The sequence below is a fragment of the Lagenorhynchus albirostris genome, chromosome 19 (assembly GCF_949774975.1).
Source record: "Lagenorhynchus albirostris chromosome 19, mLagAlb1.1, whole genome shotgun sequence".
Lineage (NCBI taxonomy): Eukaryota > Metazoa > Chordata > Mammalia > Artiodactyla > Delphinidae > Lagenorhynchus > Lagenorhynchus albirostris.
Window position 1 is genome coordinate 60,070,304 of NC_083113.1, and position 27,728 is coordinate 60,098,031.

Here is a 27,728-nt window from a genome sequence, read left to right on the forward strand (position 1 = left end):
CACAGGCTCCGGACGCGCAGGCGCAGCGGCCATGGCTCACAGGGCCAGCCGCTCCGCGGCATGTGGGATCTTCCCGGACCGGGGCACGAACCCGCGTCCCCTGCATCGGCAGGCGGACTCTCAACCACTGCGCCACCAGGGAAGCCCCCCTTTTTTTTTTTTTTTTAAACCTATTTTTTAATGAGCAAAAGAGCTGAACACGCACTTGTCAGAAAAAAATATCCATACAGCCAGTTAACGTTTGGAAAGGTGTTCGGCGTTGGGAAAATGCAAATTAAAACCAGGAGGCAACACCAGTACTCTCACAAGAATCGCTGACTGGACCGGCAGAGCAGTGGGCCTCGGACGCTGCTTGGGGCCTCTCAGAGTTTCTAACAAAGTCCGGGGAGTGAGTGACATGCCACACGAACTCACAGTTTTGTTCATAACAGTAAAAGAAAGAGCAACCGCCCATCAAAAGGCAAATGGGTGCATCCACTCCAGTGCAGCCGTAGACGGAACATTCCACAGCTGCGGGAAGATGCCGGCGGGCTGCGCCCCACCGTGACAACATGCCTCAGGGGGGCGGTCTCCTCCACGGTCAGACCAGGCCAGCCCCGCCCCCCTCTTCTTCCTGAGGGATAACAAGGAGTATGTATCTTACGACGCTGTGTTTTTACACAGGAGAAAATCCAGAGGAATTTACAATTAAACTCTTCAAATTAGTAAGTGAATGAGAAGCTCAATCACACGTAAAGTGACTGGTTTCTATATACTATAAACCATTAGGAAATCATGCTGAAATATTACATATTTATATCGAAAGACATTAAATACACAGGAATGAATCTAACAGAAGGTGTTCAAGCCCTCTACATAGACAATTACAAACATTACTGAGAGAACAGAAATTAGACTGATAAAAATGCAGGCCCACTTATGGGACACTGTTCAATACTGTTAGCACGGCATATCTCCCCCAACTCATCTCTACATTCAAAGCAATCCAATCAAAACCCAGCAGGCTTTGCGTGGAGATCAACCAGCTTTTTCCAAAATGTACATGGAAACGCAGAGGGTCACAAGTAGCAAGGACAATTCTGAAGAACAACGAAGATGGGCAAATTAAACTGCCAGGTATCAAGACTGTACAATTATAGTCACAACAGGTAGTCCTGGACCCAAGGGCCAAAGGTTCAGAGCAAAGAGCAGAAGCTGAGCCCCACCTGACTGGTGACAAGGGCTCCGCTACAACCCAGCAGGAAAGGACAGTCTTCCCAGTGACAATGACCATGTGGACATCCACAGGGAAGAAAATAAACCTTGACCCTCCCTTACAGCACGAAACACAAAATGAGTCCAGATGGATCACAGACGGACAGCTTGCAGAGGACGGTACAGGAGACCAGTAGACGACAGAAAAAGGCAAATTAAACTGACATCCCCAAGTGTTAGCACGGATGGGTCCGCCTGACCTAGGCTTTGGGGGTGCAGAACTGTGCAGTCACTTTGACGAACCGTTAAACCCTATCTGCTGCCTCCATAGAAAAACCCCAATGTATGTATGTTCACGTCACACCTGGACTGGAAAAAACCCAGATGTGTATCAGCACAGGAATCGGCAGAGAAGCTGCTTGAACGTCCATCCGATGGACACCACACAGCCACAGAGGAAGAGCCTCCCTCCAACAGCAAGGGCCTGTCCATCGAAAGGAAGCAGAGATCCCCACCATGAGTCCGCATCCCCTGTGGGTGGGGGCGGGGTGTTACCGTGGGGACTGCTCGCGGGGGAGGGGGGTGTCCCGAGAGCCTGGTCTGGATCATCGTGATCCCAGGTTCTAGAAAGGAAATGTGCATTTCTACTTCACTAAAAGTGCTCACAGAAAGCTTTTAACCCTCAGCCAGAGCAGAGCAGGGCAGACCTTGCTGAGCCTCCCTCACTAGTACCCAGGCACCGTCACAGGGACCAACCGTACACACTCCACAGTGTGTTTACTTCCTCAATGCTAACAGGATGTCTAGACGTCAAGTTCAACCTCTATCGGGTTCAACCTCTATCAGTTCAACCTCCATGTAAGACCGTGGCACACCCTGAAAACTGCTGTGGCCCAGCAACCAGCGTCCCCTACGGACGCTCAGCCAGCTCCCACACACCACGTACAGAGACAGGAGGGCTGGCTCTTAACCCGCACCCCACACACCTGCCCTGGAACCCCCTCGACTATGACTAACTGAGTCTTATCTGTGAATGACCAACAACGACAGAAGCCAGTAGGAATGAGGACTCTATCAGCCACCAAAAACAGCACAAATAGGTTGATCTGACTGTCCCACCTTCGTCTGCTGAAAAGATGATCCTTTCGCAACGAAGCAGCCTCAGCATCTTGTAGACAAGCAGCTGAGCACACACGTGGGTGCCTGTAGGGACCCTGCTCCCCAGGACAGGTGTGCGCCTGTCTCCACTGCCCCGCAGCTTCACGGCCAAGGCCGAGGGCCTCCGACTCCCTCCTGCCTTTTCAAGGTGGCTGTTGCTGCGCCAGGTCCTTTGAATTTCCAAACACACTTTGGAAGCAGCTTATCGGTTTCTCCCCAAGAGCCCTCAGGGGCTTGGACCTGCATCGCGACGGCTCTATGAGACTGGCTTGGGGGGCGCTGGTATCTGAACACTATGGAGACACCCTCGGCCCGTAGGCCCTGCTCCTCTCCAGCGGCTCAGAACTGCCTGAGTTTCCCACAGCAAAGTTCTGCAGGTTTCAGGGTGCACATCTTTCATCAAATTAATCCCTAAACAGTCTGTAGCCTTTTTTTTTTTGCGGTATGCGGGCCTCTCACTGTTGTGACCTCTCCCGTTGCGGAGCACAGGCTCCGGATGCGCAGGCCCAGCAGCCACGGCTCACGGGCCCAGCCGCTCCACAGCATGTGGGATCCTCCCGGACCAGGGCACGAACCCATGTCCCCTGCATCGGCAGGCGGACTCTCAACCACTGCGCCACCAGGGAAGCCCCACACATGTGTTTTTAAACTTACACACCCGACCGCTGGCTAACAGCGCTCAGAAAAGGCACTCTGCACGCTGCTCCGGCCACAGCCTCGCTCCGCAGGCCTTGCACCCCGCCGCTTCTGCGCACACCTCCTGGGCCTCCTCTACAGACGGCCCTGTCGTCTGGGGGAACGCAGCTGCCCTCCCTGCTCCAGTCAGGGTGCTCCTCTCTCTCAAGGCCTGACCTGTCCCTCCCCTGCGAAACCTGCGTGGACACCTGTGGTGTCACACAGCCATGCCCGGGGAGCGTCCTGTGGAGGGGAGGGGGTCGCAGCGGGTGGCGTGTGCTTCAGCCGGCGTCCTGCAGAGAGCGGGGCAGGGCGCGGGGCTCGCTCCTCGGCCAGGCACAGCTTGTTCCTCGGCCCTTTTTCTCTATCTCCCTCTCTGCAATCCCCAGCGTCACTGGGACCGCAGGAGTCCACCTGGGACGGCAATACCCCGACCCCTTCACTGCCACCAGAAGGCCTGTCTGGAGCCCCGAGAGGAGCGGGGGCTCCCAGGGGCTTTGGATCCATGGACCCCTGCCACCCTTCCTGGGAATTCAGCATCTGGACGCGGCCTCCTACTCTCTCCTCGGTGGATTCCTCTGGGATTCCGGGAACCAGCGCTCCCAGAGTTTCCCAGCGCTGGGAGGAGCATGGAGCCCGAGGCCTCTTCCCAGACCTGCTCGTAAAACCGCGGGGCAAAGCAGCAACGAGCCACATCCAGCTTCCACACTGAGGGCTTCTCTGAACGTCCTCCTCCTGGATCAAGGGGGGCCGGGCACAGGCCACAGCACCCCACGCAGAGCACGGGCGAGGCCACCTTTGCAGGTGGGCCCTCCCTCAGGAAGCCTGTGAGTCTGTAACTCCTACAGACCAGCGTGGGGGTCCCTCTAAGAACAGTCTGGAGGGAACACTGGGTGTCACAGCTTGTGGAGCACACAGCACACACCCCCGAGCCCAGGGCGCCAGCACATTAACAGGACACAATGATGCAGATTTACAACCCATTTTTCTATTCACATTGGCAACACGCAAACGGGGAGTACAATTACCCAGCAGCGTTTCAAGTCAGGACCACTCGCACGGCTACCGTCAGATTTGGTCTGCCAGCAACCATATGGCAGGAACCCATGGTCCTGAGGGACAGACGGTGGGGCCGAACTGGGGTTCTCTCAGACAGCAATTTCTGTCCACGGACCTAGTGGTTAAAGCTCCACTTTGGCCCCCAAATAACAAACATCCTTAAAAAAAGCCAGACGTGTCCTCCACAGCCATCCAGCACAGCCGTTCCTCCACTGCCGCCCGAAGAGGGTCTCGCGGCACAGACGTCGCCCACTGCAGAGGGACAAGCGACAGTGACACCCCCAGCCCTCCCCCGGGCCCGGAAGAGGCCCACGCGGAGTGGTGGGGGAGGACGAGCTCACCTTTTTCCCGGGCTGCTTCTCCACCATGTCGCTGCTCAGGGAACGCTCCTCCTGCTGTGGGGTTCTAGAACACCCACCCTTGGGCATCGTTTCCTCCTCACCAGGCCTTCATTCACGCCGCCATCGCTTCATCGTCAACCGTCTGCTTAAAAACAGAGGACAGGGGTTAAGATCCAGTGACCCCACATGAAACCCAGGTGCCGCCTCCAGTCAGTGATGCACGATGCATGGACGCAGCAGCCTTCTGAGGGGCCGCTCCTGAGGCACCGGCCCGGCTGGCAGCCCCGGCAGCGGCACGTCCCCCTCCACGAGGGAGAACAGCAGAACCCCGGGGTGCACGCGGGGCCCTGCTCCCGGCGTCAGGCGCCACACACGCTCGGTGGCAGCACCCTCTGCCCACGGGCAGGGTCACACCTCGAGGTCCAGGGGATCACGCCCACCACCCTCTCGGCCCCCTGCCCCCACCCCCAACAGAAGGTCAGGATGAGGGCTACTCTGCCACTCAGAAAGCACCCAGCACTCCGAACTCCCCAACTCCCGCAAGTCAAATGTCCAGAAGGTAGGCAAGTGATGCCGCTGGGGAACGCCCGGAGGATGTCAGGTAGCTGTGGCGCCTACTCCTGCACGTGGGCCTGAGGCCTGCGCCCCTGCATTTCCCAGGACACATGCTGTGGTTATCGTGTTTTCTGTATTTTATGTTTTGGCATCTTCAGTTTGCTTTCTGGGGACCGACCGCCCTCCCACCAGGGCCAGCCCTTTCTTGGCAATGGCCAAGAACCCCCCACAAAACCACCCACCACCCCACCTACCTCTCACACACAAGCCGCCGACTCCCCCGAACATAACGCATCCCAGGTACCACGTAACCAGAGACCACCCCACAGCCCGCGGAACTGTCCACTCCACCCACCGCCTTCCCCGTGGAGACCCCAGGGGAGATGCTGGCCGACTCGCCTCTCAATCCTGCCGCTGCTCCCAACAAGCCCGGTGCTTCCCTGGCGGCCGTGCCGGCACAGCCAGGCGCTCTGCACCTGTGCGTGGAGTCGTCTCTGCCTGTGGCCACACTGACCCGCCCCGCCCCTGCCCGATGTGGACAGCTCTCCCCCACCCCCCCGGTCCTCCTGTGCTTGCTCCACGAATCACATCCAGGGTGCGTGCTGCGCTCAGCAGAGGGAACAGGGAAAAGCGCGTCTGCTCCGTCCTCCTGAAAGCCTTCCTCGCAGACATCCTCCTCACAGGGTCAGAGAACAGTTCACACAAACCGAATCACACCTCTGGCGCCTTGCCGTGTTGGACGAGGGGTTTTGTAAATAGCTCACCTGGAATTAAACAGCCTCTACTCTGTATGGTTTTGGAAACACGCTGTTCAGAAGCGTTCTGGAGTGGCAGCTCCGACCTGCTCTTCACCAGCCTCTGGAGAACCTGTCTCCTTTTCCACGTTAACGGATCAAAGGTTCCCCGAGTGTCCCCTTGCTTATTCACTGGCCAACACACATCTAACTGTAGTCAGTGGAGGGACCACACCACCTCCTGACACCGCCTCCGCAGCACACCACGCAGGTGGGCCGGGCTCTGCCTCCACACGTTCCCCGTGGCTGCGGCCGTAAATGATGGTTCCTATCTGCGCTTGAAACTGTGAACGCCAAGCTCTCTTCCAGTTTTCCACGACCAAACTGGGCTGTCTCAGGCTGAGGAATGGCATGTCAGAGCCTGACTCAGGACAGCTGCTGAATCTCAGGGCTACCTGAGAACTCATCAGCAATGTTTCCACAGAAATTTAAAGATTATCCGAAGTTAATGTTTTGAAAACCTCCTGACTGCCTGCTCCCAAGATGGAAACTCAGGCCACGGAGCCGTGGACGCGCGACGCTCGCACCCCCAGACGCGAATCCCCGAGTGTGTGGAGCCAGGCAGCGCACGCCGGGCGGACCCACGAGTCCCGGACCCCGACCTTGCCGCATCCAAACCAGGAGGGCGCGTGGACGGCCAGCCCAGGCCGCAAAAGCTGATGTCACCAAGTGCCCCACGGTGGCTCTGGCCTTTCCTGGGAAGCCCTGCACGAGCTGCCCAGAGGCTGGGGGCAAGAGGGGGGCCCGCTCCTCCAGGGCCTCGGTGCCCACGGCGGCCCCCCAAGCCGCACCCCCAGCTTCTGGAAACACCGGCAGACCCTGCGGCTCCTCTAGCGCCTCCTGCTCCGCTGCTGTCGTCGGCGTGAAATTTCAACACTACACCCGCGTGCATGTCTCCGACCCGGGCTCTGGCACGTCCCTGCCACCAGGAGACACTCGCCACTGCCGTCATTTTGGGCGCAATCCCCTAGCTGACGGAGGAGGCCCGCGCCTCACCAGGATGTCTGTGTTGGCAGCTGGCCCCGAGTGCCAGGTCTCCACTCATTCCTGAGGAGGGACAGGGCTCGATGGGCCCAGGTCCGCCCCAGCTGTGTCCCGGTCTCACAGGCACCCTTCTGTCCTCTCCCCTACGTGCCCAGCAGGACCCTCCCTGAGGCTGCCCAGTCCCTCGGGCTCCACACCACCCTGCACCCCTCCGCTGGGCAGCCTCTCCTTCCCGCCTGCCTGTCCTGGGCCCAGGGAGACGTCCATTCACAGGGGCTGGCAGGACAGACATCCTTGTCAAGAGACCTCGTGTCACAACGAGGCGTGTCCCTCCGCAAAGGCGCTCTGAGCACCATGGGCAGACCTAGCCCCGCGGGCACCGCAGTAAGCGACTGCCCGGACCACGGCACCCTCCTCCTTCCCGACACAACTCGGCCCTGCGAGTCCCTCTCCGTGGGCAAGAGGCGCAACTCTCGGAGGAGAGGCTCCCTCCAAACTAACCCTGAGGAAGGTGGGTGGCTGCACCCCTGCCACACCCGCCGTTCAGCAAACTCCTGCCTTTGCGAGTGACAAGCTAAAAGCAAGACACGAGGGGGAAGCTGAAGGCAACTTTACTGGCCTCGTGGGGATCAAAGCTGGAACCTGAGTGGAAAAGGCCACAGCACCGTGGGCCCCAAATCCACGGACAGGGAGAGCCCGGCCCCGCAGCTCCAGGAGGGAAGGCGCAATGGGGCGGGACGAGGGCCCACCGCCTGCCGACCTGTGCCAGCCACCCCCACCCCAGCGGCCTCATCCCCGCAAGCTGCAACCACAGGGGCAGAGAAGGCAGCTGAGAGGGAGGCTCAGAGCAGGGCCCGGAGGGACAACACACACAGGAGCAGGGTGAGCAGGGGCTCGAGAGAGACCGGGTCAGCAGCAACCTGGGCTTCAGGAGAGTCTAGAAAAATTCAGAGACAGAAGAAAAGACTCACAAATTTTAAAACGAGAGGATCCGCTAAGTCCTAGAGAAGCAATCCAGAAAGCCCGCTGTCACAGCAAGGCAAAGACGCTGCCCGAGGAGGAACCAGAGACAACGGCCCAGGACAGGACCCCAGCCAAAGGGCAGGAGCCCACTGAGCCCCGCCTCTCCCGCACGGGGGCCTCTGTGCAGGGGACGCGGACACAGCGCAGCAACGGTCCCGAAAAACGATTTCCAGACTCAAACACCAAATGTAGCCACACTGGCGACCAGGGTAACGGCAAAAGAAGGGCACTTGCGAGCCTGCAGCAAAGTGCCCCGGCCCTCCCCCTCCTGCGGGCCTTGGCGGGGGGGGGGGGGGGGGGGGGGGGTTGGGCAAGGGCAGCCGCAGGCGGCACAGCCCGGCCTCTCCTGTGGGGTCAGAGCTGAGCTCCAAGAATGGTCTGAATTTAAATCCTTGGGGGACAAAGAAAATCAAGACTAATATTTTGTAAACCAGGAAAACTGCATGGAATTAGAATTTCTGTGTCCATAAGTAAGGTCTCCCTGGACAGAGACCACACCCAGAGCACTATCGTGGGCTCCACAAGGGACACTGTGGCCTATCGGTGTCACCTGAGGGCGCCAAGACGCCCCAAGCCCCCTCCGGCCGGCGTGGCCATGCACCACTGGCACGTGGCCGCGGTGAGCCAGCGGCGTCCCTAGCGCTGCCTCGATAAAGCAGCAAACGTCGTCCACTCTGTCGCTCTGCAAACCCTACTCCCTGCCCTCCTGACACTGAGCAGACGGACGGTGGGGCTGGCGGGACTGCACTGGGCTCTGGAAAAGCCCCTGCGGCGGGGCTGTGGCCACGCCGGCTGCGTTTTCATGGGGCACAACGGCTACTTGAAAGACTCTCTCAGACAAGCTATGATTATTAAGGACTGGTACGTGTTTTCTCAAAAATGAACAAAATGAGGCCATCGCTTCAAGGAAAACTAACAGTAGTTGTGGCCAGCAATAAAATTTGAGCTTTCACATGAATTCTGGGAAACTTGTATCCCTTCCATTAGCTTCCTAGCACCCAGGCTGAAGACGGGTCAAATGAGGTTGGTGGTGATCATGGACCGTCCACATTTGGGAGACCCACACACCTCAGGGGACCAATGCTTCACAAGGGAGCCCCCAGGGTCTTCAGATCCCCCGAGTCCAGTCGGAGGAGAACCCACCCTCACGTGGAGGCTCCCAGGCGACTCCCTGTTCCCTATACATGTCTGTGAGAGGCTGGATCGTTTTCACACACTTTAAGCAAAACCGCAGAATGCAACAGATGGAGTAAAGGTGCCAGGTATTAGAAAGAGCTGCAGCTATATGAAACAATGCCACTCTTCTCACTAAACTTCTGTTTTCTTTGATAAAATAGTTACTTTTCAGTAAAAGTTCAGTAAAGTTTACTGTGGGGTCCTCACTGCAAACCCCCAGGTGTGTAAGGGACTCAGGGCCCAGCAGCTGAGCACCAGTACAGAGAGGCTCCTGGGCAGAGGGAACCCAGATGGAAGTACTTGCTGTCAGGAAACAATGAGTGCAAACCAGGAGCAGGGGCTGGGAACCATAAAATGACTCCTGTACAGAAGCCCAAATTGGCATAAGAAAAAAAAGGAAAAGGTCTTTAAAAAAGAAAGAACTTGGAAATTCCCTGGTGGTGCAGTGGTTAAGAATCCGCCTGCCAACGCAGGGGACACGGGTTCGAGCCCTGGTCCGGGAAGATCCCACATGCCGCAGAGCAACTAAGCCCATGTGCCACAACTACTGAGCCTGTGCGCTAGAGCCCGTGAGCCACAACCACTGAGCCCGGGAGCCACAACCACTGAGCCCATGTGCCACAACTACTGAGCCTATGCTCTACTGCCCACGTGCCACAAACTACTGAAGTCCACGAACCTAGAGCCTGTGATCCGCAACAAGAAGCCACCCCAATGAGAAGCCCGTGCACTGCAACAAAGACCCAACGCAGCCAAAAACAAACAAATAAATAAATAAATCTTCCTTCCAAAAAAACAGAAAGAAAAAAAGAACTCATGCTAATAAACTTAAAATGAAAAGGAAAGGACTTCAAATTGCATAAATAAATATTAATTTAAAAAATTAAAGTCAAAGTTAAAAAGCTGAAGAACAGTACTGACACCGCCTCATGCTGACAAGGGCCAACCGGCAGGCCAAGCGCACGTGCACGGTGACCCACGTTCCGACCAAGGAGCCCCTGACCTGAGCCCCCCGGCAGAGTCCATGCAGAGACATGAAGGTGATTCCCACTCACCCCCACACAGAACCCAAGTCCAGACACTGCAGACCAGAGGAGAACAGGCTGCTGGACAACAGGGTAGAGAACACCTTCACAACCTCAAGGTAAAGAAAGAGCCCGCAAAACCGGAAACACTAACCATAACGGCAAAGTCTGAAAATTCTGACACTTTATTTTTAAATTTTATTTATTTATTTTTGGCCGCGTTGAGTCTTCGTTGCTGCGCGCGCGCTTTCTCTAGTGGCGGCGAGCGGGGGCTACTCTTCGTTGTGGTGCGTGGGCTTCTCATGCCTAGAACCTGTGTTGCAGAGCACAGGTTCTAGGCATGCGGGCTTCAGTAGTTGTGGCACGTGGGCTCAGCAGTTGTGGCTCGTGGGCTCTAGAGCACAGGCTCAGTAGCTGTAGCTCACGGGCTTCATTGCTCTGTGGCATGTGGGATCTTCCCGGACCAGGGCTCGAACCCGTGTCCCCTGCGTTGGCAGGCGGATTCTTAACCACTGCGCCACCAGGGAAGCCCAGATTCTAACACTTTAAAAACAACAAGTTTTGTTCATTAAGGGTCACTTTCTCACAAAAGAGAAGAATTTTCTACACACATAACTGACAAAAATCTCTTATCCAGCATCTATAAAGAGCTCCCACAAATCAATAAGGAAAAGAGAAAACGTCCACTACAAAAGATGGAAGTGAGACTCAGGCCTTTCACAAAAGAGGAAATCCAGATGAAAAACTGATCAGCTTCTTTAACCAACAGGACAATGCAAACAAAAACCAAAATAAGCTATAGAACATCAGCGAAGATGCAGAACAGAGCAAACGACGCATCCTGATGGGAGCGCGAGCGGAGCCACAGGACCCACCGCGCACGCGCGCCCAACAGCCCACAGCTCCTGGGGCGACACCCAGAGGCCACGCCAGCGCAGGACGCAGGCCTGTACCGCACGCGCCAGCAGCCCCTGTGGGAGCCTGCAACAACCCAACCATCTCACAAGTCAAGGCAAAAAAAAGTTACATTGTATGTTTCCCTAAGTTTCTGAAAACAGTGCTGAGGGATGCACTGCTCAGCTGACAAGACTATTAAAAACGTCAAGCGGTGACTACTGTAAGTAAAAGTCTGGAGGAGGGTGGGATGGGCAGTCATGCCTGGGAGTGTGACCTGGAGTTTTCTACACAAAAGTCACATGCGTGTGTTCTTTGTGAGAATGAAATTGTACATTTTTATTTTGCAGACTTTTGGATATTATGTTACATTTCACAATAGTAAAGTTTAAAACACTGGGTAGGGCTTCCCTGGTGGCGCAGTGGTTGGGAGTCCGCCTGCCGATGCAGGGGACGCAGGTTCGTGCCCTGGTCTGGGAAGATCCCGCATGCCGCGGAGCGGCTGGGCACGTGAGCCATGGTCGCTGGGCCTGCGCGTCCGGAGCCTGTGCACCGCAGCAGGATCGGCCACAACAGTGAGAGGCCCGCATACCGGAAAAAAAAAAAAAAAAAAAAAAAAAAAAACACCACGGGGTATGTACCTGCTACACCCTGGAAGGCGCTTAGAAAGTGGAGGGCTAATTACCAGACCCTGTCCCAGGACAGTCTCCCTTCACGGGGCCCCATGCCCTGTGCAGAAGTGCAGCTCCCTGGACACAATGGGGCAGCAGCTCAAGGCTGCCAGCCTGTGGCGAGACCCACCCTCCCTTGCACAGAGCACACAAGCCACTGGAACTGCGCGGCCAGAATGGAAATGAAAACCTGATCAATTAACGGTGAACTAGGAAGGTTGGAGGAGGGGGTGGTTAAAACAGAGGAGGAAAAAGATGTCTTACAGAGAAGGGACCAAGCTGCAGAATAAATGAGAGGAGAAGACAGGGACAGGCCGGCACCCTGAGAGCCCCACGACGTGGTGACCAAGAGCACAGCACGGGACGAGTCCACACGCCTCCATGGCTGCTCCACGGAGACAAAAGCACAAGCCAGAGAAAGAGCAGACTGAGAACCCAGAGAAGGACAGCCCTGGGGAGGGACAGGATGGGAAAAGTGGCCCTGGGCGGGCACTACACCCACCCACCAGGCGGCTGCAGGACAAAAGGGGGGAAGATCCAGCACTGGGACCAGCGGGGGCCCCACAGGGTCACCACATGGAGAAAGCGACTAGAGAGGCCGGTGCAGCTATGCTTGTGTCAGAAACATGCAAACCTGGTTCTGTGTCTGAAAACCGATCCACGCAATCCACCACATTAACAGGCCAAAGAAGAAGAATCACACAATCCTAACAACTGGTGCAGAAAAAGTATTTAACACATATCAAGGCTCATGATGAAGACTCTCGGCACAAGAGGGGTCCAGGGAACCCCTCAGAGTGAGCAGGAGGGTGGACAGCATCGTCGGCCAGCATCACCCCTAACAGTGAGACACGGGACACGGCTGCCCTCCCACCACTGCTTCTGGACATCTTACTGGAAGCACTATCCAGTGAATGAGGGAGAAAGGAAATAAAAGGCAAACAGACTGGAAGGGAAGAAATAAAACTTTCTATGTGATAATGATGTGACTGTCTATCTAAAAAACTGCAAGGAATCTACCAAACTCCTGGAAACAGTGAGCTCAACAAGGTTGCAGAATACCAGATTGACACACGAAAACCCACCACATGTCTACGAATAGCAAGAACATGTGGAAATAGAATTAAAACACAATACCATTTACAAGTGCGTCAAATAAAACTGAAATGCTCAGGTATAAATCTAAATTTAAAAAAAGTATGAAAACCTGTACAAATTGTAGAAAAAAAAAAAGAAAAAGAAAATCTTTAAGACCTCAAGCTAGGCAAACAGTTCTTAAGACATGACACCAGAAGTACCGTCCATTCACAAAGGGAAAAACTGGTCAACTGTATCTCAGCAAAATTAAAACCTTCTGCTCAATGAAAGACCTAGTTCACAGGATGAAAAGGCAAACTGCAAATCACAAGTCAAAGGACTCGTATGAATAAAAAATAAACAACAATCAAAACAACTGTAAACAACAAACATCCAATTAGAAAATGGACAAAAGATGTGCAGAGACATTTCATCAAAGGAGAAACATGAGAGTGAGAGCAACTCTGGGAACGTGCCCTGCAGACACAGCTCACCTACTGGGGGTTTCCAAAACCACACTCAGTCCCACAATTGTTTTAGCATGTTCAATAGCCACTTGTTAGAAAGTGAAATAACACAGAACAGAAAATATCAGGAGGCATCACACACACCATCTCATGAAGAGTTATTTTGTGAACATGTTTCCAGGGTGTGTGTTAAGGGCAAAGACAGAAATAGACTGTTTTCCTAAATTATGAGAAGCTGTCAGGACACTTCAGAAACACTGGCCTAAGTAGTTAAGGACACAAATCTGTTGCTTTTCTATACACTAATAATGAACTATCAGAAAGAGAAAGAAAACAAAAATCCCATTTTGAATTGCATCAAAGAGGATAAAATACTGGGTTGACCAAGAAGTTCATTCAGGTTTTTCCATAACATCTTACAGAAAAACCCGAACGAACTTTTTGGCCAATCCAATACCTAGGCATAAACTTAACTGTGTAGGTGAAAGATCTATACTCTGAAAACTACAGAACACTGATAAAGGAAATTTGAAGATGATGCAAAGAAATGGAAGGATATCCCATGCTCTTGGGTTGGAAGAATTAATACTGTTAAAATGGCCATATTACCCAAAGCAATCTACAGATTTAATGCAATCCCTGTCAAAATATGTATGACATTTTTCACAGAACTAAAATAATCCAATCCTAAAAATTACATGGAACCACAAGTCTTGCCTAATTGCCAAAGCAATCTTGAGGGAAAAAAGAACAAAGTGGGAGGTATCATGCTCCCTGACTTGAGACCATACTATAAAGCTCCAGTAATCAAAACAGTACAGTGCTGACACAAAAACAGACACTTAGGGACTTCCCTGGTGGGGCAGTGGTTAAGAATCTGCCGACCAATGCAGGGGACACAAGTTTGAGTCCTGGTCTGGGAAGATGCCACATACTGCAGAGCAACTAAGCACGTGCACCACAACTACTGAGCCTGTGCTCTAGAGCCCACGAGCCACAACTACTGAGCCTGCGTGCCACAACTACTGAAGCCTGCGCACCTAGAGTGAGTGCTCCACAACAACAGAAGCCACTGCAATGAGAAGCCCACGCACAACAATGAAGAGTAGCCCCCGCTCGCCACAACTAGAGAAAGCCCGTGCGCAGCAACAAAGACCCAACACAGACAAAAATAAATTAATTAATTGATTTTTTAAAAACAGACACTTAGATCAATGGAACAGGATAGAGACCCATGCACCTATGGTCAATCAATCTACCACAAAGGGGACAAGAATATAAATGGAGAAAGGACAGCCTCTTCAATAAATGGCGCTAGAAAAACTGGACAGCTACACATAAAAGATGAAAGATTAGAACATTTCCCCACACCATATATAAAAATAAACTAAATATGGATTAAAAGATCTAAGCCTAAGACCACAAACCATAAAACTCCTGGAAGAAAACATAGAACTTTCTTTGACATAAATCATAGCAATATTTTTTTTGGATCTGTCTCTAAAGGCAAAAGAAATAAAAGCAAAAATAAACAAAGGGGATCTAACTAAACTTAAAAGCTTTTGTGTAACAAAAGAAACCATTAAAAAGACAACCTACTGAGTGGGAGAAAACTTGCAAATGATACAACTGAAAAGAGGTTAATATCCAAAATATATAAACATGAACTCCCTTGCAGTCCAGTGGTTAGGACTCTGCGCTTTCACTGCTGAGAGCGTGGGTTCAATCCCTGGTCGGGAAACTAAGATCCCACAAGCCTCATGACGCGGCAAAAAAATACGTGTGTGTGTGTGTGTGTGTGTGTGTGTATGCATGCATGCACTCACACACACACACACGCACCCCATGTAGATACAGCTCACACACTTAAATATCAAAAAAACAAACCAACCCAATCAAAAAATGAGCAAAAGACCTGAACAGACATTTTTCCAAAGAAGACACATAGATAGCCAACAGGCACATGAAAAGATGCTCAACATCTCTAATTATTAGAGAAATGCAAATCAAAACCACAATGAGGTATCTCCTCACACCGGTCAGAATGGCCGTCACCAAAGCCTACAAATTACAAACGCTGGCGGTGTGGAGAAAAGGGAACCCTCTTTACAGGGTTGGTGGGAATGTAAATTGGTGCAGCCACTATGGAGAACAGTATGGAGGTTCCTTAAAAAACTAAGAATAGGGCTTCCCTGGTGGCGCAGTGGTTGAGAGTCCGCCTGCCGATGCAGGGGACACGGGTTCGTGCCCCGGTCCGGGAGGACCCCACATGCCACGGAGCGGCTAGGCCCATGAGCCATGGCTGCTGAGCCTGTGCCTCTGGAGCCTGTGCTCCGCAATGGGAGAGGCCACAACAGTGAGAGGCCCGCCGTACCGCAAAGAAAAACAAAAAACAAACAAGAATAGAGCTACCATATGATCCAGCAATTCCACTCCTGGGTATATATCTGGAAAAAATGAAAACTCTAATTTGAAAAGATACATGCACCCCAATGTTCATAGCAGCACTATTTACAATACCCAAGACATGGAAGCAACCTAAGCGTCCATCAATAGATGAATGAATAAAGAAGATGTGGTGTTTATACACACAATGGACTATTACTCAGCCATAAAGAAGAATGCAGTTTTGCCATGTGCAGCAACATGGATGGATTTGGAGGGCACTATGCTAAGTGAAATAAGTCAGACAGACAAAAACACACACTGTATGAGATCACTTATATGTGGAATCTAAAAAATACAACAAACTAGTGACTATAACAAAAAAGAAGCAAACTCACAGATACAGAGAACGAACCAGTGATTACCAGTTGGGAGCGGGAAGGGAGAGGGGAAAGACAGGGAGAGGGGATTAAGAAACACAAACTACTATGTATAAAATAAATAAGCTACGAGGATATATTGGACGGCACAGGAAATTAGAGCCAGTATCTTATAATAACTTTAACTGGAGTGTAATCTGCAAAAATACTGAATCACCTGAAATATATATAGCACAGCAAATCAACGATAATACTTCAATGAAGAAAAAAAAGAGCCCTGGGTTTGTGGTTGGATATATCTGTTTCTCTATCTGTAAAATATGGAAGTAAACCTTCCTCATGTTAAGAGCTCAGGATGATACCTGACACCTGCCCAGGGCTCTTATCAGTGGCCGTTGAGTCTCTCAGGCTGGGGAGGTGGGGGCTGAGGATGGAGCCCTTGAAGCCAGTGTTCCTCCAGGGCACTTCAGATGCTTCTCCTGAAGGAACACCCGGTTATAGGCTTCTGCCTGAGAGCCAAGGTGTGCCCCCCTCTCTGAGGAACCAGTCTCCTCCTGCCATCACCTCCCTGCCCCCAAAGGGTGAGGTCCCGTCACTTCCGCGAAGAGCCACAGCCGCGGCAGTGACAAGGGGCGGGCAGGCACAGGCTCCGCCCACTGCCCTCACGGCGGTTTATCGCCCTTGTCTGCCCCAGGCCTGCGCGTACAGATGGTGGGGAGCAGACACGCAGCGGCGGGTGGCTGGACGCTGCCTCTGCCGTGCATCTCTGTGAATGCAACCATGGACACGTCCCCCTCTGCCTGATGACACCCGTGGGTAGATCTTTTATCAGTTTCTAAATTAAGAAGTGATGGCAACATCACAGGAAACTCGACACTTTTCCTGCCAGTTGGTTCGAAAAGGCCTTAATTGTTACTTCGATAATGGGTTTCTGGCCACGTGACCATGCAGCCAGGAGGCTTGAAGACACAGAACCACCATTCTCAGGGCGGTGAAGGCCCAGGCCAAGGACACTGCCTCCACCAGAGCCTGAAGCAGCCTGGCTGAACACACACACACGCAGGAGCACACAGCACACTCACCCCTGAAGGCTGGAGAGCCAGGCCCCGTGTGAAAATGCTACCCCCTCCCCACTTCCCGGCCCCGTCACACAGAGCTCAAATAACAGCCATCACCACCGTGGGAACCCAAACTTCCATGAGGCTGGGGGCACCCTGCCTACAAAGGTGCCTCCCCAGGAAAGGGAGGGGGCCGTGGCTGACGTGGCCCTGGGAGCCCTCCCACTCTGCACAACCCTCAGCACCTCTGTGTCCCCCCAGGATGGTCTATGTGGCCAGAAAAACCAAAGGACAGGTGACAAAAGGATTTCGTACAAGTGTAACGTTTTGCATATAAAGGGACATCTTCCCATCAGGACACCGGACAGATGGATGGAGACACCAAGCAGAGCATCAAGGTCAAAGTCGAGGTGCTCGCACACCTCCTGCTGCGCAGATGCATCCAGGAGAGGGACCCCGGCTGTCTCCTTCCTCCTCCGGTCTCGGCCCGGTGCCCACACACGGGCAACTCTGAGCAGGGGCTCGTTTCAGGAGACCGGGGCGCCACATGTCCTGTCCTGCAGCCCACGCCCCGCAGTGTGTCCCACAGCACATCCTCACCGAGGACGTGAGGCGCCCAGGCCCTGCTCCTCCAAAACTGCTTTTTAAAAAAGCTTGTTCACATCAGCCTGCTGGGCCACACGCTCTTACGGGCGCACGTGGCCCGTGTGGCCGGCGGCCCGGCAGCTGGTTATCGGCTCCGCATGCGCAGGCGCCGGTGTGTGCGCGCACTCGCAGCGTCTTAGGAAGGACTGCAGCTCAGCCTCTGAGCCAGCCCAGGAGGGCGCCCTGGCCGGCCACCAGAGCCAGAGAAGGCCTCCTCCCCTTCCCTCTGTTCTCAGCCCACAGCACAAGCCCGGGCCCAGAGACCGCAGCCTCTGAGGCGCACCTGCCGCCGGACATGCTCAGTGCAGCAGCGTCACAACATGGCCCCACAGTGACACAGGACAACCACCAGCACCCGCCTCAGGGTGGGCGACGTCCCCAGACGCGTCCTCTGCTGCTCCCCATGGCACACTGTCCCCTGTAGCCCTGCACGTCCACCTGCCCGGGCCGGGCACCGCCGAGGCCGCTCACCCCATCGTGTGCTGCTGAGGTTCCCGGGGTCACAGCCCACCCCAGCCCTGTCATCTGTCACAGGGGACACAGCGGCTAAACTCACACAGCAGCCTGGAAAAGACCTGTCTGTGCTGGCGACACTGTGTCCACCATAATCTCTGGTTCCTGAAACAGAAAGTCTTTTGCAGAAAAAGGCTACCAAAAGAACGATCCTCTCCACCTCCCTTACGTTTAAATAATCAGCTGGTAATTTCCCTCTTTGAATGGCAAGTTTGCCAAGGGGATGTTTGGAGCAAAACAAGTCTAAATTAGTAACAAAGTCATCCGGAAATAAACCCAGCATGAAGCCACCTCCTCTGCCCCAGAAGCCACCATCACCTGGCCTGTGCCCGAAGTCTCATCAGACTTGGGAAAGAAAGACCAGGGAGGCACGCGTGCCTACGGTTCCCGACGCTTCACCCTGGGACCTGAGCAGAGGGGCGTTCCGGTAACTGCTCGGGGCAACTACACTCACTGCGACCGTCTTCTAAACAGGTTTCCACGCACCAGAAACAAGTAACTCTAAACACACACCCCAGTCGCAAGTCCTGTTTGTAGTGATGGTCAGCCACATTTCACGCGCTGTTGCTGGGTGCCTTTGTGACAACGGGGGGCGTGGGCCCCACGGCGGGCAGCTGGAGGTCGTGGCCTGCCGCCTCCAGGGTCCCGGGAGCACAGGGCACCACTCCCAGGTCTCCCAGCCCTTCCTGGGCACTGGCACCGCCCACTCGGAGCGCAACACACGCTGACACTCGCCCTGGACCCACCTCCTCCCTGTACTGCTCACTTTGGCAAAACCCAACAAAAATCCTCTCCTGGGTGGAGCAGCAGGGCTCCTGGAGAAACTGAGCGGCTTTTCCTTAGCAAGAGGGCACTGAGAGAATATATTGAAAATGCATTTACCCAGACACCCTACTTCCTGTGGGAGGGAGCCTTGTGCACGACAGCCGCGAACTGCAAAGCACGTGTCCAAGAGCGAGCGGCGCCGGGTGCACCGTGCCCACAGGGCAGCGCTGCTCAGAGGCAGGCCCCCCACAGTGGGGTCCCCGCCACGTCACAGAAGTGCCCTCTCAGTGGCGTTGAGAGTCCCAGGGGTGGGCACACTTACACTGCACACCTAAGACCTGTGCATTTGTTCACGTCTACATTACATCTGAAAGAGGAAAGAGAAAAGCTACACGGTTACCTCAAGGAAGCATCAGCAGTGGGCTGAACAGCAGGCCCACTCCCAAAGATCTTGCCACGCAGCACTTGTGAGTGTGACCTTATTTGGGATAAGGTAACTAAGTGAAGGACCTCAAGAGGAGACCTTCCTGGATACTCGGGGCAGACCCTCACCCCAACGGCAAGCGTCCCCGTGACAGAAGGGAGACAGTGCCGCGGCCCCGAGCCGACGAAGGCGTGGGCCGCCAGGAGCTGGAGGAGACCGGGGGTGCTGCCCAGGGGTCTGGGGAGGGAGTGTCCTGCCAGCACCGCAGCCTAAAATTCTGGCCTCCAGAACTGTGAGGACGCACCTCTGCTGCCTACACCAGCCAGTGCGTGGTGACTTACAGCAGCCCTAGGAACTAACACAACACCTACGCAAGATAAACTCGTGGAGTGTCCTACGACTGGCCACTTGCTCCCCAAAGCCAAGATAAACGACCTCCTGCTGTGTCCTCCAGACCAAGAGAGGCTGCACCCCGCTCTCCACCCTGCGTGGTGTGGCCCCTCGGACCCCTAAGGGAAGGCGGCACACCAGCTTCAGGGGTCACCTCCACCCCGAGGAAGGGCCCCAGGCCTGGGTCGCTGGCTGCTCCCCTCACCCAGGGAAATGGACTCTGAGCGTGGTGGCTCCACGCCAGGGAATGCTCATCACAGAAACCGGGATTTGTTCACAGTAAACTCAACAAGGCTCAGTTGAGCCCAAGGCAAAAAGCTGGTGGGCACTTGCTGCCCCTCCCTGGAGAGGAGGATGGCTGGGAGGGGACCCAGAGGGGCCCTCCTAACAGTCCTCGCACTGCCAGCGCAGGCTTTCCTCCCTGCTGGGCCCACCCCGGAGCCACCGACAGTGCTGACACCTGTGAACAGCGATACAAGTACCCACGTGACACCCTCAACACTGCCCCTTAAGGTTGCGATGCCTGAAGTATTTACTCTCTGGCCCTTTAAGAAAAAGACAGCCAACCCTGTGCTAAACCAAGGCACTGGCAGACACAGTAAAGAGCAGGTCATGTCAGCAGTCACGGAGAAAAAGTCTTTTTCCACACAACAGCTCTGAGATCTGAAAGGAAAGGTAAAACCAGTTACAAGATAGGAGGCTCTAATTTTTGCTAAAATATACCATGTAATAATAAAATACAATTAATCCACGAAACAAGATTCCAGAAGCTAGTAACACAGGGACGCCCGCGGGAATGTGCTTTCAGTCTTCTTTGTATTTTATGATTTTCCACCATGCACATACACTGCCTCTATCATCTGATTACAGAATCAGACATAGGGAATTGCAAACTGCATCCACAAACCTTAGTTAACATTTCATGTTCTACTAATCATTTTACCTATATGATCTGGAAAAACCCTACGAGTTTTGTCCTAGGACAGATATTTTACAGGGTGAAAACCAAAATCCCCATGGTGGGAATGACACGCCCAGAACTAGCAAGCAGGATGCTTGGAGAGTCCGGAGTAGAACCCACGTCCCACCTAGAAACTCCCTCCAGGGCCACTGTCACAAGTCCCGTCCACTAAGGATCAGAACAGAAGGTGACATCTGACCACTGTGGTGAAAGCCTGGACTGGATCATGAAAGGACCCAGTGGGCTTCCCCTGGACACAACCAAAGGCATGACAAGTGGCCAGCTCAGTTCGAACCCTACCATCTGCCAATTAAACACAAAAAACAATCACAAACAAAAAACCTCACCAATGAAACTGTAATGAAAACATTACAGACTGGGCAGGCCAGTCAACAGCAGCCAACTGAGGTCAAGTTCTAAATCCCCAAAGCCCACGCATGGCACACGTTGTTTGAGTCATGTTTTCACAGTGTCGAGGGGAAAAGCAGTTCCTTTTCAAACCATTCCAGGAATCCGGAGGCCCCTAAATATGTTTAAAATGGGTTATTACATTTTATGATCTCCTCACAGCAAATATTTTCTATCCTTGGCATTTTATAACAAAGTAACAATGGCTAAAAGTTTCATTAAAATGAAGAAACATACAGAAAAGTATGAGAAATAATGTAAGAAACATTCATGTATCCATCGCCTGTTCATTTTGCCATATTTGGTTTGGAATTTTTTTATATAAAAATATTACATACATAGTTGGAGCCCCTGTGAATCCTGCTATCATCCCTCCTCCTCCTCCTCCTCTCCAAAGATTGTGGATTTTTTTTTTTTTTTTTGGCGGTACGCGGGCCTCTCACTGCTGTGGCCTTTCCCGTTGCAGAGCACAGGCTCTGGACGCGCAGGCTGAGCGGCCATGGCTCACGGGCCCAGCCGCTCCGCGGCATGTGGGATCTTCCCAGACCGGGGCACGATCCCGTGTCCCCTGCATCGGCAGGTGGACTCTCAACCACTGCGCCACCAGGGAAGCCCAGATTTTGGATTTTGATGCTAATCATCACCATACATGTTTTCACACTCGTGCTACATGCTACACTGTAAACCTATAAACATGATACGGGATATTTTTACAAGAAACACGTTGCACGGATCTTCATAAACCGTTTCCCCTCCAGATTATGCTTTGGGGATTTATCTATGCTTCTGTTCAATGTAGTTCTACTTTATTATAACTGCAGTGTGGTATTCATTGTCTGAAAGGAAAAAAAAAATCCTCTTATTGACTGGCATTTATTTTGTTCCTGCTCTTTGGCAGTACAAACAGTGCTACAATGAACATTTGTCTTCACGCTTCTGTACATGTATATCTAAGAGTTTCTTTTAGGGTTCACAACTAGAAATGGAACTGCAAGAAACTAACTAAATTCTTTTTAAAAACCTGATGCAGCTTCACACTGCACAGTCATTCACACCATGCCCTGTCACTTCTGATGGTGGCATACGTCTTCAGTTGTAAAATTATCAAGAGATCTTGACAGAGAAAGGGGGAAAGGTATCCTGCATGTGACAGAGTCATTCGTGGAACGTGACTAGGTTCTACCCCAAAAGTCAATAACCAGGAACTTTCATCTAAATAGAAACTGTAAATTCGAGTGATGGTATGAGACTCTTCCTGGGCCAAACCTCTGAGACGAAGTTCAGGGACAGCTGAGGTGAAGGGACAAGGGTCTGGAGAGCCCTGAGGCTCCAGAAACCGTGCAGGAAAAGTGAGAGGATCCACAGCTTTTAACCGATCCCCAGGGGGTCCATGACCCAAAGAAGGTTGACAGTTTTCTCTTCCTGAAAGTGCACAGTGACATGGCAGGTGAATAGAAGGCGGCCCCGAATGAAACACGAGGACGCTTCACTGTACAAATTCAACCTTCAGAGAGACGGAGAAGTTACCAACACACCCGGAGGAGCACCACTATAACATACGTGACTTCAGACTTCTTTAACCCAGCGGAAAAACCCATAAATCATAACCCAGGTCATATGACTACAGTTGTTTATATGCACTACTGTAAAAATGTTTAAATGGATATTTCCACTGAAAAACATATGAAGCCCGAGTTGGTCATTGTATCTCTAAGGAGGTCAGCTGAAATCAACCACAGAAACAAAGCGGGTCCCCTTCTCTCCATGGGAAACACACTGCAGGGAAAGCAACCAGGCAATCAAGCTACAAGGGGGCAGACAACGTGACTGCAATGGGACAGCCTGGGGACCCTTGTGTGAACAGATCCCGCCAAGCGTCCCCCCGCCCGGAAGGACTGTGTGGGCAGCGAGACGAGGCTCGTCACCTTGGCAACAGCTCTAAACATATGTGCAGTGATACCAGATGATTCCTGAAAGCTGTAAATAGAGGATAATGGCATAAAAATTCCAGATTAAAGCAAGGACCACCCACCCCCTCCCCTCACTACCCTGCCCACGGCTTAAATCCCACTGGTACCTCTCAGAGCAATTCCATGTATGCAAACGTGCTTTTAATCTCCGGATATACCAAACACTGCAAAATTATGTACCTAGAGAAGCAAAATATAAGGCCCCCGGATTAATCAGCTTTGTGCAAACTCGTGTACGGACATGAAGTGGCCACGAGACGGCAGCGTCTACAGCAGAGGGCGTGAGCCCACAGTGGCTGCAGTCACCTCAGGGATCTCTGGGTCCTCCCCACACGGTCACCTGAGCCTCCCCGGGGCCCTCGGGGCCAAGGTTCCTAGGACTGACTCAGACCTGGCTTCAAAGGAAGAGGTGGAAGTGGGGGCAGGCCCGCAGCCGGAGGAGACCCGAGGGAGGGTCCAGGCCAGACAGTCCAAGATTTCCGGCCTCAGAACCCAGTTCCAACTTGGTTTGAAAAACACAGTCCATTTCATCTTTGGCGAGTTTGAGACTCTGGAAGCAAATCATGCAGTCCAGGATAAAGCAGCAGCATAAGGAGGTGTGCGCTTCACAGGCTTGCAGAGAGACGGCTGACGTGAACCCAGCTGAAGGTGCGAGGGCGTGACTTGGCAGGGCTGCAGCGCCATCTCTGGGACTGTCAGCATTCACCCCACCACCTCTGGTCTTCTTCCAGCACGGGACGCGGTGAGAAGAACATGCTTTTCCCCTTTTTCTTCCTACCATATTTTTAAACCATCGTACAGAAAACTAGGCAACTAAATCCCCAATCATGAGCTGACATTTTTAAGAGAAAAAACAAACTTGATATTTTGTGTTACAAAAAATCTATTTATGGGCCCTACAGATACACTTCTCAGGACAGTCATTATTAAAATTAAATACTAAATATTCCAAGGAAAAAAACAATTGCAAGTTAAAACAGAGATGTTAAAAATGTTCCGAGAAATTGTTTTTACAGAATAAGCAAACTTTCGTTTACTCGGAGCGTCCCCCGCACTGATTCCACCCACATGGCAAAGGGGTGGAAGAAAGGGAGCAGGTGCGAGGCGAGGAGGCCTGGGCCATCACATGTTTAGAATCCTGGACTCAGGATGCAAAACCAGGAGAAACTGCAGTCACATCCGTTTGCAAATCTAAGTTCCTGAACAGATATACACAACAACATTTATAAACTCCAGTGCTCTGTTTTAAAGATCCTGCATCTGTGGCAAATTCTTTCAAAGTAAATACCAACTCAGATTTGTCTTTTTTGTGAACTTCCTTAAAAGCCACAGTACGCAGGTATTCTTCTGCACAGGGCTGGGGAAAGGGGGCGGGTGCAGGCAAGCCCTGTGTCTCCTCTCGACAGCCTGCTACAGAGAGAGGACCTGGCCCCGAATCCACTCCAGGGAGTAAACTCACGTGAGTGAAGACGTGTCCATAGGTGCTGCCTGACGAGAAGCGTCGATAAGCCCTGTACCAGCGTCATTCCCAAAGCTCACTGCTCCTGGTGTTCAAGGAAGCGCCCTGGGCCCTGAGAAAGGGACCCCAGGGCCACGGAAGGCTCCCCCTCCCCCCGTTCTTGCCCCAAAGCTGATGTAGTAGAGGGAAGGCAGGCCTCCGGGAAACTACAATGACAGGGCTGTTTCCAGCCAGGGCACCTGCAAGTCAGACCCTCACAACCTGTGGCGTGGTGTGGCCATGGACCACGCGGCAAACAACCCGTGCGCACTGGCTGAAATTGTGAGCAATCTCGGTCTCCCTGTGTATAAATCAGGAAAAGAACCACTGTCCTGCAGGGCCACATGGAACCCAGGCAAGTGCCCGGTACACACAGCAACTGTAATTAACGACAACGCCCCACCCCCTTCAGTAAGGGACTGGGTTTAATGATCCATTTCCAATTACATTTGCATGGTGCTTTACTCTCATATGTCATTTTATTTAGAGCCCCTAACTAGCCTCAGTTGAACAGATGGTATTGTTTCCACTTTACAAAGGCAGGCAGGGGCTCAGATAATCACGGGGGTGCCCCGGCAGGGCCTCGGAGGACCGTCTCTCAGGGTCACGGCCACAGGGTCAGCAGCTCCAAGTGAACCAACCGACACAGATTTTATCCTCTCAGGGATAAGATAATTCCATCTTCCCAAACTGCCCCTGAATAAAAGGAGTGGTGTCCTTTCCTTGTCTACAAGCTACCTCAGCGTCTTGAGGACAAAGGCGGGCACTTCTCCGCAGTCCGGAGAAGGTGTCTGGGAGACATCGAGAACCACAGCGGGGAGCGAGGGTCGTGGGCCGGCGGAGGCTCGGCCAAGGCCTGCACACAACAGAGGCCCCGACCCTCGGCCCTGTCTTCACCCGCAAGGAAACACTGAAGTCCATTTCTCTGGTTTCATTACGAAGGTCCTCATGAAAGAAACCAGTAAAGAAGATCATTCGGAAGAAGTGGCAGTTATAGGTGAAAATATATAAACACACGCACAACACAATCGAAACAAGAATGGACACGAAGCACGAGGAAAGGCAACCTGGGGGGTGTCCCAGGTGGTCTGAAAAGGCTGGCTTGCTACACACCACTCTCACGTCCAAGGTGACCGCAAAAAGTGTGTAATTCCCAAACCTGTAGAGGAAATAGAAAGGGAACCGAAGAAGATCTAAAAAGGCAAAATAAGAGAGAAAAAGAGACAGAAAAGTCAGAATAAACAAGTACAATGTGAAAGAACTAAATGTTTATTAAGTACAAAAGTAAGAGGACTAAGAAATACAGCTAAAAGACGAAGTCTGTCAGACTGGAAAGGAAAAAGCAATCCACCTAGCTCAGAATGAGCAAGGGATATCAAGAACATAACAACCTAGAAGGATTTCGAGAGAAGGAGAGAAAAGATACATTGCTTAAATGGTGAGCAGAGGAACTGAGGCTGCTACACGACCCAACCCAGGAGGTGATGAGGTATGTCACTACCTCACAGCAGAGGCTCCTTTCACGAAACACAGAAGACAGCCTCAGAGTAAAGAGCAAAAACTGACACCACAGGGCAGACAGAGCCACAATCACAGGAACAGGCTTTAAAGCACCTTTCAGTAGCTAACGGGCCAAGGAGACAAGCTCAGCAAACACTAGAACACAAGAGACTGGAACACAGTAGCCAGCTTGATCCAATGAGCACATACAAAACATCCCGGTCAGTAATCGCTCAGTGCCCATTCTTTTCAAGGACACAGGACAACTGGTCATGAAAAATGGCCACACACAGCCCAGAGAGCAGTCTAACATCTGAAAGGACCAACTTCTTACACCACAATACAGTTTAGATGGGGGGCGGAGAGACCACGGACACCTTAAATCTGAGAATTAAGAAATGCACTTCTAAGGATGAGGGTCAGAAAGGAAATCAGAGTGGGAACTAAAAGCCTTCAAAACTGGGGATGACAAAACGCTACACAGTAAACTGGGAAACAGCAGCATAGTGGTTCTTAAAAGAAAATGTATTTATTTTCAAAAGGTATCTCGATAAAGAGGCTTTCAAATCAGAATATACCTCAAAGCACAGAAGGAACATGTGATAAAGGTAATTACACAAAACCAATAGAAAGCAAACGTGTAACAGAGCCCAGACAAAGTCAAAGGAGGATTTCCTTCTTTTTTTGTGGTACGCGGGCCTCTCAGTGTTGTGGCCTCTCCCGTTGCGGGGCACAGGCTCCGGACGCGCAGGCTCAGCGGCCATGGCTCACGGGCCCAGCCGCTCCGCGGCATGTGGGATCCTCCCGGACCGGGGCACGAACCCGCGTCCCCTGCATCGGCAGGCGGACTCTCAACCACTGCGCCACCAGGGAAGCCCCTGGATTTTCATTTTAATGACCCATAAAATAGGCAAGCTGAACGGCACAGGACGAGGTACTCGTGCAACAGGAGAGCATGAAGGCAGGACCAGAAAGGGCGGCTCCGTGGGCAGGAGCAGGGGCAGGAGGTCTCTCTGTGGTCCACGCAGTGGACAAGACAGGGCTCACTGACACGGAAGGCGGCAGTCACTGACTGTAAAGAGGGGATTCTATAAAATTAATAAGTATACATTACACACTCGTATCAGGTCCGTCAGGGTCAGCCAGAGACACAGACACACATACTAAGAGACTTACTGCAAGCAGTCAGCTCGCAGGCCGGCAAACACGGCCCCTCCGTGGGATCAAGCCACCTTTACTCCAGCCACTGACCACTGGCCACGGGGCAAGTGCCCCACAGCAGCACCTGGACCACGTGGGCTACCTGGGCCCCAGAGCCTCCCACACACAATGCATGCGTGCACACGTGTAAGCACACACACACAGAAGATCTCTTTTCTCGGCAGTGAAAACGTGGTGTTGTATGCTTTATTTTTTCTTATCAGTATTTCCTAATTTTCCACAATGCAGAGTATTGCTTCAGCAGTAAAGGTTATTTCTAAAAAGAGAACAAAAGAGATGCCAGCAGCAACCTACTTGCACTTGGCATTAGGAGAGGACTCAGCTGTTCACACTGCAGTACCTGCAGCCACTGCGGGGACCCCTAATACCTGCTCATCAGGCTGAGGGAGCGCCTTCCGTTCTCACTTTGTACTGTTTTTTATTGTGAAGGGGTATGGAATTTTGTCACTTTCTTTTCTTTTTTTTTTTTGCAGCTTTCGAGAAGATCTTACGGTTTTTCTTTTTTATTGCGTCAATA

The 27,728-nt window shown here is 52.5% G+C and overlaps 1 protein-coding gene across 11 annotated transcripts in view; it reads right to left on the minus strand.

Annotated features, from left to right (window-relative positions):
• The window catches only part of ANKRD11 (ankyrin repeat domain containing 11), a 172,865-nt gene that overhangs the window by 27,141 nt on the left and 117,996 nt on the right, over window positions 1-27,728 (minus strand). For 9 of the 11 annotated variants that reach the window (XM_060130819.1, XM_060130827.1, XM_060130826.1 and 6 more), the window contains one exon: window positions 4,428-4,569. In XM_060130819.1, the coding sequence (XP_059986802.1) occupies window positions 4,428-4,514 (87 nt within the window). In that variant the 5' untranslated portion in view covers window positions 4,515-4,569. Of the gene's footprint in view, window positions 1-414; window positions 614-4,427; window positions 4,573-27,728 lie in introns of all 11 variants that reach the window. The other 2 variants (XM_060130825.1, XM_060130820.1) reach the window with 2 other exon arrangements.